General features: G+C 43.0%; 1 protein-coding gene across 4 annotated transcripts in view; it reads right to left on the bottom strand.

Moving 5' to 3' along the window:
• TMEM131L (transmembrane 131 like) overlaps positions 1-13,671 on the bottom strand; it is a 118,171-nt gene extending 104,500 nt beyond the window's left edge. For 2 of the 4 annotated variants that reach the window (XM_090036435.1, XM_090036437.1), the window contains exons 1-3: positions 13,332-13,670; positions 12,590-12,660; positions 2,280-2,323 (exon numbers count right to left, since the gene is read on the bottom strand). In XM_090036435.1, coding sequence (XP_089892561.1) covers positions 2,280-2,323; positions 12,590-12,660; positions 13,332-13,455 — 239 coding nt within the window. In that variant the 5' untranslated portion in view covers positions 13,456-13,670. Of the gene's footprint in view, positions 1-2,279; positions 2,324-12,589; positions 12,661-13,331 lie in introns of all 4 variants that reach the window. The other 2 variants (XM_090036436.1, XM_090036434.1) reach the window with 2 other exon arrangements.
• Between the last annotated feature and the right edge of the window lie 297 nt (positions 13,672-13,968).

The following is a 13,968-nucleotide window of genomic DNA, read 5'->3' as shown; positions in this document are numbered from 1 at the left end:
ACAACATGAATGGTTAAACTGGCTGAAGTCCTTGCATTGTATCACAAATCTCAAATGATTTGCAGTTTCAACAATGTTTGTATTACTACAGGTTTCCCTCACCAACCACAGGGGTTAGAGGTTCCTGTGGTTGGGAAAACTGGCAGGGCTGGGGGAGCAGGGGCTGTGGGGACAAGTGAGAGGCATGAGCAGGGCCAGGGGAGATGTGGGGAGTATATTTTCCAACTGAACCACCCCCTTCTCTGAAGCGCAGATACTCAAAACCGTGGTTGGCAAGGAAAACCAGTACTGCACTCTGACCAGAGTCACTCTTGTCCTCAAAAGAAAACAAACAGGAAATAATTTTTTCCCTTTAAGGCTTATGTTTCTGGCCACTAATGAGAAGCACAGAAAACATCTTCTTTATGTCATTTGGCACTGTTGCTCCCAATTACATCTCAGCAAGGACAACTTGATTAGATATACATTCAAAACTTTGTGCAGAAAAAAAAACTTAGTAAGCTTCAGGTATAACCATAGGCGGAAAAACAACTTTAGTCATTTTCAGGCAAAACACACACTATCATCAATAAAAGACTTGCCTGAATAACAAGGGAAGACTTGACTCCTACTTCTCTACCAGGAAACATGACTGAAATTCTGCCTACCAAATGAAGCAGTTTGCACAGCAGCTACACATTGAGACTATGAAACACACAGCACACCAGTAGAAACTGCAAGTAGTGCTCTATATTTCTGTTATAATATTACTAATACCATTCTTGTCATTCTGTAAGACATTAGAGAAAAACGACACTCTTTTCAATTACGAGACAGAGATTGTCTTGTGAAGCCACCCCACAAATAATTAACAAGTTCTGTGTTTCACTAGCAATGGGCTAGAGGAAGCAAGTTTCTTGTCAACCACAGCTATCGTATCACTGTTACAATAAGTTTTAAAAAGTAGGTTTATTTTAAGCTGCATTATTTGTAGGACTTAGATGTCACAGGAAGTTGAACCCACACTTATATGAAAGGAAGGAACTGTTTTATTGGTAGATATGCAAGTAGTAGAGGAAACAATTTTTTTAGTCAATCTATAAATACTACAGATATTATATAATCCTTCAGAATAAGGGATCCCATACCCTTACAGATGACTGCACTTTCTAATTACTTTATCATTTATCTGTTTTCAAAAACTGGAAGTTCATGATACTATGGTAAGAAAGCAACAAGGTTTCTCCCTATAATAACTCTTTCACTCTGTCCAACACTAATATCTGCGTGTTAGCATTTGGATAATGTTAACACTGAGAATATTATAATTTGCTATTGGGATTTAAGGCTGATTCCTAATTCAACCAGTCCCATGAAAAGTACACAAAGCCAGTTCACAAATGTCTAAATCTTTACTATTTTTTGCAAAAAAATAATTAAATATGTTTGAGAGAAAAAAGGTAAAAAAGAAAGCAGGAAAAGAAACTTTTACCTCTGTCTTATGCAGGTTGTATCTTATTTTCTAGTTTCAATAATAACAGTTAAGTTTATATTAGTATTGAACTCCTAATGCTGTAACTCAGCAGATCTCAGCTGGGGATCTGCAACCCCAGCAGTGGGGGGGACCATGAGCAGGTTTCAGGGGGTCTGCATTACCCCTCACCTCACTTCCCCTCGAGGATAGAGCCACAGCCTGAGGAGAAGAGTGGCAGCAGCTGGGCCAGGGCAGCAAGGCAGAGCCACGGCCTGGCATGCAAGCGACCGAAGGCAAGAGAATGCGAGAGCAGAATGCCCCTGGAACCCCCCAGTCTGTTATTCCTTGCATTGCTAGCAGTGCAGCTGGTGCAGGGGTCCCAGTAGCAGCGGCAGCAAGTCTCGTCTCCCCACTCTACCCTCCTGTGCCAGGTCTTACCTGATGGGCTGCAAAGATGGCTCCTATCTGTGCTGTTTCAGCCAGGCTGAAGTTATGTGCCCACTGTGGGACCCCACAAATTTGGAGAGACACATCACCTATACCCCATTCCACCCCCACACCTCACCTATACCCTGCCCTGCATACTGGATATGAAGAACAGTTGCTGTGACACTGGTGGGCCATGACATTTTTTGCTAGGGGGGGGCCTCAGGAAGAAAAAAGTTGAGAACCCCTTCTGTAACTGCCATGCTAAGAACCAGGAAAAGTATATTAATAAATCTAAACAATGAATCAGAACATTTTTGTTCAATAACATTTCAATATTTTGTAAAGTGGTTTTATACACCGGAATGAGCTATAACGTTCATGTTTGGACTTTGCTTACCTTTGCTCTTGTGGATATTCCTCCACATCCTCCTCAGAGTCAACCTAATGAACAGAAAAAAATACCAAGAGAGGTGATCAGAATTATAATACTGTGCACATCTTGGCCAGGTACAGATACTACGTTTTTACTGGTATAAGTGATCGAAAACTGGTCTATACCCAAACAGAACAGAGGTTCAACACACAAAATCTGTAACAGAACAGAAGTTCAGCACACAGACCGAGTTAAAAATGGTGGAACCCAGCCTAAGATTTGCACCCCCACCCTCACCAAGGAGTGAGTGTGTGTTCTGTTCCCTACCGATCTAAATTATGCTGCTTGCAGAAACCGCATAACTCTGACTCTACCTCGGGACTTCTGAATGTGTATACCGAGCCCTTGTGCCTAATCTTACTGAAGTGAATATATTAAGAACTTATTTTAAAAGGTTACAAATTATAAAGATATTTAAGTGGTTCCATTAGGCATTAAAAAAACCTCCACGCTTAAGTAAATAAACAAACTGTATCCAAGATTTCAGATTTTCTGCCATTCCACTATTATTTTTTTTCCCAAGTTTGGTTCTAATTTACTTATTTTAGTTTAAACACATGAACTTATCAGGAGCTCTAGAGCACGCAAAATTCAATCTATTAAAAGCATTAAAAAAATTAAAGATAGGCCAACACTAACATTAGAAATTCCCAAAACACAAAAAGACTGAAATCATTGCTACTCAAATTATTTGCCATCCCTCGATGTATTCACGGGCCAACATATAAGGAAGCAAACTGTGGAATGCCTTGAAATTCACCAAACTCGCATTTACAGACTAAAGGCAAGGAAACAGCTTCCTAATAACAGGGCCTTCCACCAGGCCCTGAAGTACACAAATATTTTTAGGGACTGTAAGTTCAAACACCAAAGCTGCTCTCAACTGCTGGAATAAGATGCAAGAAGAGAAGCAGAATGAAGAGATACACAGGAAACAAACTGAGACAGTTTGCAGTTCAAACCCAGACACTTTGAACCATGACTAGAAGCGAGTAAGGTCCCTGAAGAAAACCCTTTTTAGACTATAGCTGCCTACTTGTTTTACCAGCTGAAGTGTTCAAGTGGCTTTAATGTGCAATTCAAAACAGAATGCATTACAGCAACTCAGTTTGCACTGATGAAAGAAAAGAACAATTTTAATGAGACTGTTTTCAGAAAAGGTCACAATCATCCTGCCAAGTGATTAGTTTTCCTTAGCTATTACAGAGGTAGATGCAGGCTCCAAAAGACACAAACGTTGTAAACCTGAATGGCAAAAAGTAGGAAAACTCACCAAAATCAACAGAAAAGGTTATTTCTATCATGTCCTCCCTTTGTTGTCCCATGCTACCTTTATTAAAAAGTCATCCCAAAAAATTACCTCTGAATCACATTTCAATTTTGGTTAGGCAACAGAAAAGGCAATCACCTACAGTATCCAGGCTCACTGAAATGGGAGCTTACTAGATGTGTATGACCTACATACATACTCGAAGGCACCCCGTGTCTGCCCAACCACACAAGACCATTGAGCAAGGAAAGCTGAGAGGACAGGAAAGAACCTCAGGTGATGGGAACAGTTGCTTAGAACAGTTAACCAGATCTTCAAAAAAGAGGGAAAGACAACCACTGTAGAGCAATGCCACCTATCTTTACTAGCATCAGTAGATAAGTCAATCACGGGTAATATTACTTAAAGCATCTTTTAGTCATTTTTAAAAAGCAGAAGATGCACATCCAATCTTTGTCCACGATCAGAAGCAAACCATTAGGCAATGAATCCAGGGCAGTCTTCACTCCATACCTAGGCCTAGAACAAGACTGACAACAGTTATAGTGTGAGGATTCTACAATCTTTCCCTAAACTTTGCTTGGAAAGGAAAACAGAAAACGCTGTGATAGTTGTCAGGATTCTTTATTTAAGCTGATACCTCCTCAGCATCAGCATAACTAGTTACCAGCATTTGGCGTGCCCATTAACAGGATCCCAAACAGCATCCTGTACATAAATAGTTGTGTGCTAAGCTAGAAAGCACCTGGGAGAGTCACACAGGCATATGGTAGCTATCAGGTTTTAGCTAAGAGAGCACAGCCTCTGTATTCCCTGCACAAGCCAGTCTCAATCACCCTAACACACTCCCTAGGAACATCTACATGTGCATATTATTGCTCCCGGGTGCTGTGATTACACAGGTACCCAAAAGCGCAGCATGTTGAGCCAGGTCGGAGTAGCCCTGGCTAGCAGGGGGCCCAGGAGGTCAGCCTGCCAGCCCAGGACCACTCTGACCTGGCTCAATGTGCTGTGGAGTGGCTGGCTGGGGCTTGAGGGTGCTCCAATGTGGGTCTAGCCAGCAGGCAGCACCTGTACTGAAGCACCCTCATGCCCTAGTCAGCCACATCAGTGTCTATATAAGGTGCTGCAGAATAAAAAACTCCACACTAGGCTAGTACTTGTATTTACAAGTTTATTAGTTTACTCCAGCCTAATAGCCCTGCACATGGAGACGCAAGACTTTACTGAAGAGCTAATCAGTCTACTCCTAGTACTTGTCTCATGTACACACACCTCCTGAAGCTCAGACAAGGACTTTAAGATGCAGTAGAGCAGCCTGCAGAGAGAAACACAAAGTTGTATCTTCCTTAAGTCAGTCTCAGACTCTGATGAAAACTAAATACACTCAGATGAATCCTGATTTAAAGTGGAAAACCTTATATACTCCTTGTATTTAAATAACAGGATATGTTTGAGCTAAAGATAAATTTCAGTACTATCGAGCCACGTTTCAGTTACACATGTAATTTCAGGGATGGTGATTAACTTTATTAACTCCTGACATTTCATTAAACAACGTGAACTCAAATCAGGTCCTTACCATCTGGCATTCTGTAGACTGAAGAAAAGATCTGAGAATAATCAGGGCATTAATAACAAATGGCCAATACTCCTCTGTATCCAAGACAGGTTTTCACCCTTGGTTCATGGCTTATTCTAATTGATTATAAAAATAAATATCTAGGAACAAGGAAAACATGCCAAAAATCAGTTCCTCATAGAAACTGGTATAAAAGTCAGACCTAAGAGACAGGTAACATAAAATAGAATTAATGAGTCTCAACACTGAAAATAAGAGCCCCAATCATTATTCAATAACAATGGAAAAAAGGACATTGAAGAGTTTACAGATTTGGACAGTAGAGTAATAGCAAACTGAGACAGTGAGAAAAGACATCAGAATCAGTAAACCAAACCAAGTCTCTGAATCATTTTGAAACATCTGTTTCATCTTCCACATAAAACCAAAAAACAAAGGAAGTTAAATTACAAAAACAAACATAAAAAATGTGTTACTCTACAGGCCCAAATGCTGTTGTCTAAAAGTGTGCATAAATTAGAAGCATGTCCGAACTGTTTGAGGAGAATAATAAGACTATTTTGGCCTGAAAAAGTCACAGAAGAGGTACAGAAGAAATCCAGTATATGATCTATGGATAAAATAAGAAAAGAGAAAAGATGAAAAATATTAGGGAATGAAGAATGATGCCTTACCAAATACAGTTCCAAAGTAGAACCCACCAAGGAAAAAGAGGAAAAGAAAAACTCAGGACACATGAAAAGGGACAACAGAACAAGAAATAAATAGGCAGAGTTATAGCTGGAATTCCAGCTGCTGATGATCACATTGGATGAATAATACTGCATTTCCATTTTCCTCCATTTTTATTCTAGAAGCCTGAAAATGCCAAGTGTAATGAGAAATCACTAGTTATAGAAATCTCCTAACACCTGTAAATCAAGTCAAATTCATACTTGTAACATCTGACAGATAATCTCAATGGGCTCTAATACCCATAGGTACAAATGTGACAAAATATTTTTAAAAATCCACTCACCTCAAAATAACTTCAGATGGTTGGCAATGTCTCAGATTCCAAAGAAAAAGCACAGTGTAAGGTAGCTTTGATAATTTATTCATGGCCTTCAATATTTATATCCATACCCAGGATTTACTTGTAATTGAAAGCATTTTAGAAAAGAACACATTCCCCCTATAAATCTGAGGTAGCAAAGAGGAATTATTTCCCTCCTTAGGATTTCCTTGCAAACTGTTAATTAGCATGCCACTGATTTTTTGAATTCTGGAAGTAATTACCAGACTATACTACAGCTTTAAGGAGGCACTACATTAATAATCTGCTAACATTGTTTTCAGAAGGTACCTGACAAGGAAAACAAGTCATGTTTGTGTCTCCCTTCCAGGTTTTTGTGCTCATACCATATTTACTTGAATACAAGATGAGGTTTCCCCTCCCCTTCCCACCCAACCCCCTCCCCAGGCATGAGGAAAAAAGCCCTTCATCTTATAATAGCATACAAGGAAATCTGATTAAATACACCGGGCACATCTACATGTGACACTTAATGAGCAGTAGACTGATTCTACTGTGCATTGGCACAGCATGAAAAAAAACGTGCTAATGTGCAGAAGAATTAGCCTGCTGTGTATTAGCATCACAAAAAAAAAATGTTCCTGCGCTACTACGCAGTTAACACCAATTACAGCGCATTAATGAACACGTAGATGCACCCACTGTCTGTCATTAAACTGCTGCCAAAAGCAGCATGTGCTCAGTACTGCAATCAAAACCAACTATGAAATTGATTAAATGGAGTCAACACTGAGCATGACTGTAAAACACATGGCCCACAGTGAGCAAACTGCATGCCCTCTCTCAGCCTGGCACATATGATTAGTGTGGTCCCATCCTGTACAAAGTGAAGTTGAACCAGGTTGCCCTGCACCTCATATGCACAAACTTTTGGAGGATCCCAGAATTCGTGACAAAAACACCCAGTTCCAGTCATGAGTGGGGGCTAATTAGCCAAATCAGCTAGTACAAATGTGACCACATATAAAAAGCCCACTCACTTTAAAAATAATTGAAAATGGTTGGTAATGCCTCAGATTTCTTCCATAACTCTTCTGTTATTTTGTCAGGCCAGAATAGTCCCATTATTCTCCCGACACTAGTGCTACTCAAAATTGTATTTATGAAACACCAGTGCTAAAACTTGCAGCAGTTTCAAAAACAGTAACATGCATCAATTCCGAATGAGTTACATCTATGGGTACTATATGCAAATTGCTACAACCATGTTTAATTTCAAGGCTATGGTTCTGGGGGTTTTTTTGCTTTTCACTTCTACATGCTCAAGGACAGCAGGGTCTGACAGTAATGGGAGGGGGAAGGGGCTCCCAAGGGAAAACATTGGGGGGAAGCAGACACAAGGCTACCTGATCCCTCAGATTTAATTTTCCCTGCTGTAGCAGTGGGAAGGGGACAAATTCAAGGCAAATGTCCAATAATTAGATTCTATGCCTGGAAAATGATAGTAAACTTATAAATTTTCCATATATGGAATCTAAATATTGAGGGGTCACCTTATAATCGGGGTCATCGTCTATTCGAGTAAATGCAGTATATAAAGTCTTATCCTTTCCCCAATCCTTTTGCTTGTTTAACTGTGTTTAGAAAAATTGTAACAGTGTTTCTTTCCATGTTGGAGGACTCAGAGATTTTAGGTGGTGAGTCCTTTAAAGATTTTTTCCTCCCTAGTGTTTTAGTTAATACCTGTCAGAAAATTAAAAACAAAACCACAGATTTATAAAGAGTGTGAATAAAAACGACAGAACTGTAATCAAGCCACCCCCCTTGATATCAAAATCCCATCAGTTTTCCACTCTTTTGCAATTGTTCAAGATAACCTAAATTCTCAATGTTATAAATAAAGAGGATTTTAAAAATTGCTTCCTTCTAGTATGCAAGAGAGGCCTGAAAACAAGGTACGAGCCCACCTACTTCCATTCTCTACAAGCGACCTTCAAGAAGCAGCAGGGAACAAAAGGAATCATGATAACGCCATAGTCCAAGTCAGATTCAGAAAGGGAGCAATTACAAAAACCAAAAACCAAAATAAACTGCAAAAAGAGACATTGGTATGGAGATGGTTGTAAATCATTATTGACGGAAGATGGAATGCTAGTGATGCGCTAAATACCGAACTACAAATGGGAGTAAATGTTAACAAGCTCGCACATGAACATATGCTGTACTCAGGTTGTGATCTAGACCGGGGTGCTCAACCCCAGGCCCATGGGCCAAATCCAGCTTACGGAGCCATGTCATCTGGCCTGCAGGGCTCCCCATGAGTCAGGAAATTTAGCACCAGGCAAGCCATGGCAATTAATACTACTACCCTTCCCCCACAGTCAAAATTCCCAAGCCTCGTGCAGCTGGGTAAGAGCCTGGTCACATCCCCTCCCCAGCATGAGGCCAGATTACGGCCAGCCTACTTCTACTTCCCCACAAGACCAGATCATAGCTGGGCCGTTCCCCTTCCAATGGAGGTCAAATCAGGGTCAGGCATGCTCCCTACTCCCCCATGCAGCTGGGGCCTTCCCCCACCCCCCTCCCCCCGCACCAGATACAACCCATGGACAGACCAGCACCACCCAGCCAGGCCATGAAAAAAAAGATCAAGCACTGTTGAGTCTACTGTTGATCTAAACTAACGTACTGTGTGCAGAGGTGTAAATAGAAATTTTGGCACCCTGGACAAGGAGGTCAAAGAGTGGTGTGGGATTGTGCCAGCTACAAGAGAGTTTTACCTGACCCCAAAGACTCAAAGCTCCCAGCTACAGGTGTAGCAGCATGGGCCCCCCACACACACACATAGACTACTGCTGTTGCCACCATTTTGGCACCCCTTCTAAATCAGCAGCCAGGGCTGATTTTTTTTTTTTGGTGTCCTGCTTGCCTGCCCTTAGTTACTCTACTGACTGCATGTACATAGACCAGAAAGGGTAGTCATCACTGAATGGTTTTTGGATTGGTGGGTATTTTCAGAGGAATCAGAAACTAAAAAAGGGGGATTCTAAGAAAAGGGAGCAGGACAGAAAAAAAAGTATGACTTCCAAAGCATACTTTACATATAAAGGGGGAAGTTGGGAGGGGGCTTTTGAAGTGCGTAAACAAGAAGAATGTAAAGGGAAATGAAAGCAAAGATGTGAGGGGTGGAGGTGGGCAGGTCCTTGAAGGTTAGGCAAAAAGCATGAACTTGATACAGCTCAAGTAGACAAGAGCTATGAGAGGGACCATAAAGCAAATAGAAATTTTACTCAAAAGTTCGTTTCTTTTCAATTCAAATTCTTTTCTCCACCCTACAGTTTCTCAATTCTGAAAACAAAGATATGAATGGAGGATTTTAATGGCTGAGAAGGACACTAATCATATTAACCTCTAACTCTCCAACTCAAACCCTATCCACAGTAGCAGATGTTTAAGCTATCATTTGATGAGTATCTGTATTCAGGACAGAAAGAACTACATATTGCAGCAAGGATGTTTCCAGTCTTTAAAGTCTTCATTAGCACTTATTTTTAGAAAAATGTAATTTTTTTTCATCCCATAATAAGGTCACTATTTGAATATTTTCTTCCAAATAAGAATTCCATAGCACTTGAAAATAAGGAAAATGTTCATCTTACTAGATTCTGCCTACTCAGTATTGTTCAGTTTTGTGACCTACGAAATGGGGTTCTCGTAAACATAACAAAACCATGAAAAACCTGCTTCGCTACTGGCAAGCAAAGATAATTTCCCCTGAGTGGGGATCACTGAACAACAGATTTCTGTGGAGTTTACATTCCCATTTACCAAAAATAAAAAAAAAAAAGCAATACCAAGATGCAAAGTGAGGTGGCACTGCTCTTCTGTACCTACAAATAGTTGGTTCATTACCTACTCCTGCCCCTAGTTCACCCAATATATAACAATATAGACTGCCAGGAGTCTGGTTACTTTTACTACTGTAATTTCAGAACTGTGTAGCAAATAGCAAAACTGCCAATGTTATGTCATTTCTCTCTGCTACTTCTTAGAAAAATCTATATGAAAAACAACCATGGCACTAAGGCTGTTCACAATGAAGGAGAACTGCAATAGAGACTAGGGAAGTGAGCAGAAAAGAATAACTCTCCCTTCCCCTCTCTGATCCTTCCAAGAGGGTCTGTGACTAAGATGGTTAAAACACAACAATCTCATTCCCCCTTCCTGCTAGTTAGAGAAGCAGGTTTATAAATGATCATATTTACAAGCCAAAAGCTCAAAAAAAAAAGGTGCTGAGACCAGCAGTTGCATGATGGAGGAATTCCAGCAGCTACATAGGAAGGTTATGGCTCTTAAGAGGACTGTGTCCTGTTACTTGGCTGATGGGTCCAGGACACTCCATTATATTACCATCTGACTAGTAAAAGCCTATTAAGTGTTTCAAGCTGAGAAAAGAAAGCCAGTGCAAAACTGTTTTACATATTAGTCACTGTGACACAGTTGAAATTAGAAGGCCACTTTCTTTTTCTACATCCAATGCAGAATCTGTGAGAAATTCTCCTGATCTTTACCTATTGCTTCCACAGAAGTAAGCAAAATAAATAAATGTCAGGTGAAGTTCAAGACTAATTTTAAGTCATTCTTTTACAAGGAAGCTCCATCCAAATAGAGTCCTTCCCAAGTGGTCTTACTCTTCCCAACAAGTAAACATTACATTTACCATATCTGAATTGCTGCTTTACTGTAAAAAGTAACCAGGTACTGTCATTGTGTGGTTTCATGTGTAATGTGTTTTGACATTAAGATTGCTCACTTTACAATTGAGATTTTTTTCCCCTTAATAGTCAGCCCAGCAAACTTAGCCTAGGATCAGGAAAAAAACCCATAAAGCTCTTTTTGGCCTATGCATCTTTGATCATAAACCTTCCCTACCTAATCTTCCAAATGAAACCAAGCAAATTCTAAAGAAAATAACGAACAAACAAAAATATTTGCAGGCACAGGTAAGACTCTAATACAAACACAAAACGCTGTCAACCCAGAACCTAAGAAGTAGCCTAGCCACAGCATCTATTGTCAAGTCTCTGAGCCCAGCACTGGTTTCATCAGCTTCCTTATACTACCACTCCAGAATCAATATCCAATAACATAGATATGATAATGATATGACTTGCAAGAGGAACGCTGTTCTATTAGCCTCTTACAGAAGAGAGCAATGTCCCCAAGGACTGATCCTTCCCAGTTGTAAGCCTGGTGCCTTGAAGTCTAGAAGAACACAACAATTCTACACTCTGGGCATAACCCATTAAAACAAATTTTATGGCACTAGACTACCTCAAATGTCATAAATTCTATGGTGCAGCTCCTAGCATTCTTCTGCACTTGTAAGAACGGCCATATATTTTACAATATGACACTTCTTTCCTTCCTCCTGCAAAATCTAACAAAAAATGCGCTGCTCTTCAAAGCAGCTACATGTTAACACTTAACCCAGCTAAAATGTGCCAAAAGGATGGCATTGTGAATGGCAGCATCACAAAGAAAAGGTTGTTCTCAGGAGAACAGGCTTAACTATACATATATATATTTAACATACATACATATACATGCACAACACACAATACATACACACACGTACATACATAGAAACACTTACAAAAACATCAAGTTTTGTTCTACCATCATCTCAAGGGTAGAACATCAACCTAAAGTTTTACCATCATCAAGAAAGACTGCATAGGGTACAACAAGTACAATAAACAGACCAGCAAAACTGTAATTGTCAGCCACATACAAATAAATGGCAACAGCAATGGCAATTTAGCAAAATACACACACACACACACACACATCTATATATCTCTACAGATCCATATAGACCTATATATACAGATATCTATCTATATAGATATAGATAGATACTTGTGTGTGTGGCTGGATAGATCAATCTAGATCAAGCCACATGATTTTTTTTTAAAGCAGTAAAACCAAGCTCCCCCACTTAAATCTTCCACGCACACTGCAGAATCTTAGCTGGATCCTTGTTGAGAAAATCAGGTAGAGCAACACCAAGAGCCCCCTTCCCAACATGTCACTCGATATCACTTCCAGCTTCTTGCTGAGTTGCAGCCTAATCTTGCCTGCGCACACTGCTATCTGCAGCAACCTTGTGTAGGTGCAGTCCCAGTCACTGTCACACACACACAACCTTCCCACCCCCCCAACGAACTTGAAGCCACCATGACTCAAGGTATCACGTGGTGGACTTAGAATAAGGGCACTGTTGCCAGGTGCAGTGGACACAGTTTGTTTGCTTGGCAAACTGACATGAGTGCTACTGCCAGCCGGCCAGGAGGCTGTGCTCCACCTCCACCATCCCCACCAGTGCTGTCACCCTGTCTCCTCACCTGAGTGGGCAGCAGAAGTTCCCCTTCCTCAGCTTGCCACAGCTCCACCACGTTGGGGATGGGGTCGATAGCTACAAAAAACAAACAAAAACCACACAGGCTGGAGTAACAAAGCACATTGAAACGGGCAGGGGAGGGGGGGGGAACGGCTCTACAGAGAATCACGGGGGGGGGGGGGGGGGGGGGGGGGGGGGGGGGGGGGGGGGGGGCTGCATTAGCCTGAGGATTTAAGAGGCCTGACATAAAGAGGCTTTCCTTTTCACCGCCGCTGTGCTCCCAACGGCAAAAATAAAACAGACGGATCATAAAGTTTCCATAGGAAAAACGCAGCGGCGGAAGCGGGTGACATCTGAAAGCGGGCATGTAAACCTGGCAGGCGAAGGTGCCTTCAGGAGCCAATTTCCAGCAGTGGCGAAAGCTCTGGCTCAGAAAGGGCTGGGAGGCCAATGCCTGCCCCGCGGGGGTCCCTGGCACTGCAGTGGCAGCATGGCCCAGGCGGGGGTGGGGGTCTTCTGGCTGCTGGAGGAGGGGGCTGGAGTAGGAGGAACAATGCTGCCGCTGCAGGAAGCCGCGCTCCTGCTCGGGCTCGGGCGGCGGGCAACCATTACAGGCGACGCGTAGCTGGGGCGGCAGCGGGGAGCCGTCCATCGCCAACCCGCCGCGCCGCCCGGGGGAGCGGGCCCCGGGGCTGGGGCAGCGCTGCCTGCGCCCGCTGTGCGGGCGGGACCGCCTCAGCGCTTACCTTGGCCCTGCGCTTCCCCCGGCCGAAAGCAGGGGAGCAGGACCTGGAAGACGCCGAGCAGGAGGTTCATGGCCGCAGCCGCGCGGCAGTAGCTGGCTGCCTGCGGGTAGCGCAGCCCCGCCATGCTGCTGCTGCGGCGGCGGCGGCTGGGCTGGGCTGGGGCGGGCGACGCTCTGCGCGCCTGTGCGGCACAGCGGGGCGAGGCGAAGCGAGGCAGGGCCGGGGCGGGTGGCGAGCGCCGACAATGAGCACGCAGCAGCCGCCCCCGGCTCCGCCCGCCGCGCTGCACATGGCCCGGGGCGCCCGCCCGCGGCCCCGCCAGCGCCGGGCATTGTCCGCGGCCGAGGGAATGAATGATCACCCCGCTCCCCCCGCCCGAGCGCGGCCTGGGCGCCTCCCGCAGCACGCCGGCCCTGCGCACGGCCATGTACACGCCCGTGTGCGCACACACGCGCGCGCTCTGCTTAGTCTGCGGTACAAACGGGCGTGTGTGTTCATACACACGCGTGATACACACTTAGTCTGAGTGGTGCAAATTGTGTGTGTATAATGTGCGTTTGCACCACAGACTAACCAGTGTGTGTATACATGCAGATGGATATCCTTATCTAGATATCGGATGTGTATATTCTCTAGA

Source organism: Crocodylus siamensis, chromosome 2 (assembly GCF_052110815.1).
Source record: "Crocodylus siamensis isolate JL-2025a chromosome 2, ASM5211081v1, whole genome shotgun sequence".
NCBI classification, from domain to species: domain Eukaryota; kingdom Metazoa; phylum Chordata; order Crocodylia; family Crocodylidae; genus Crocodylus; species Crocodylus siamensis.
This window is presented reverse-complemented; position numbering and strand designations above follow the sequence as displayed.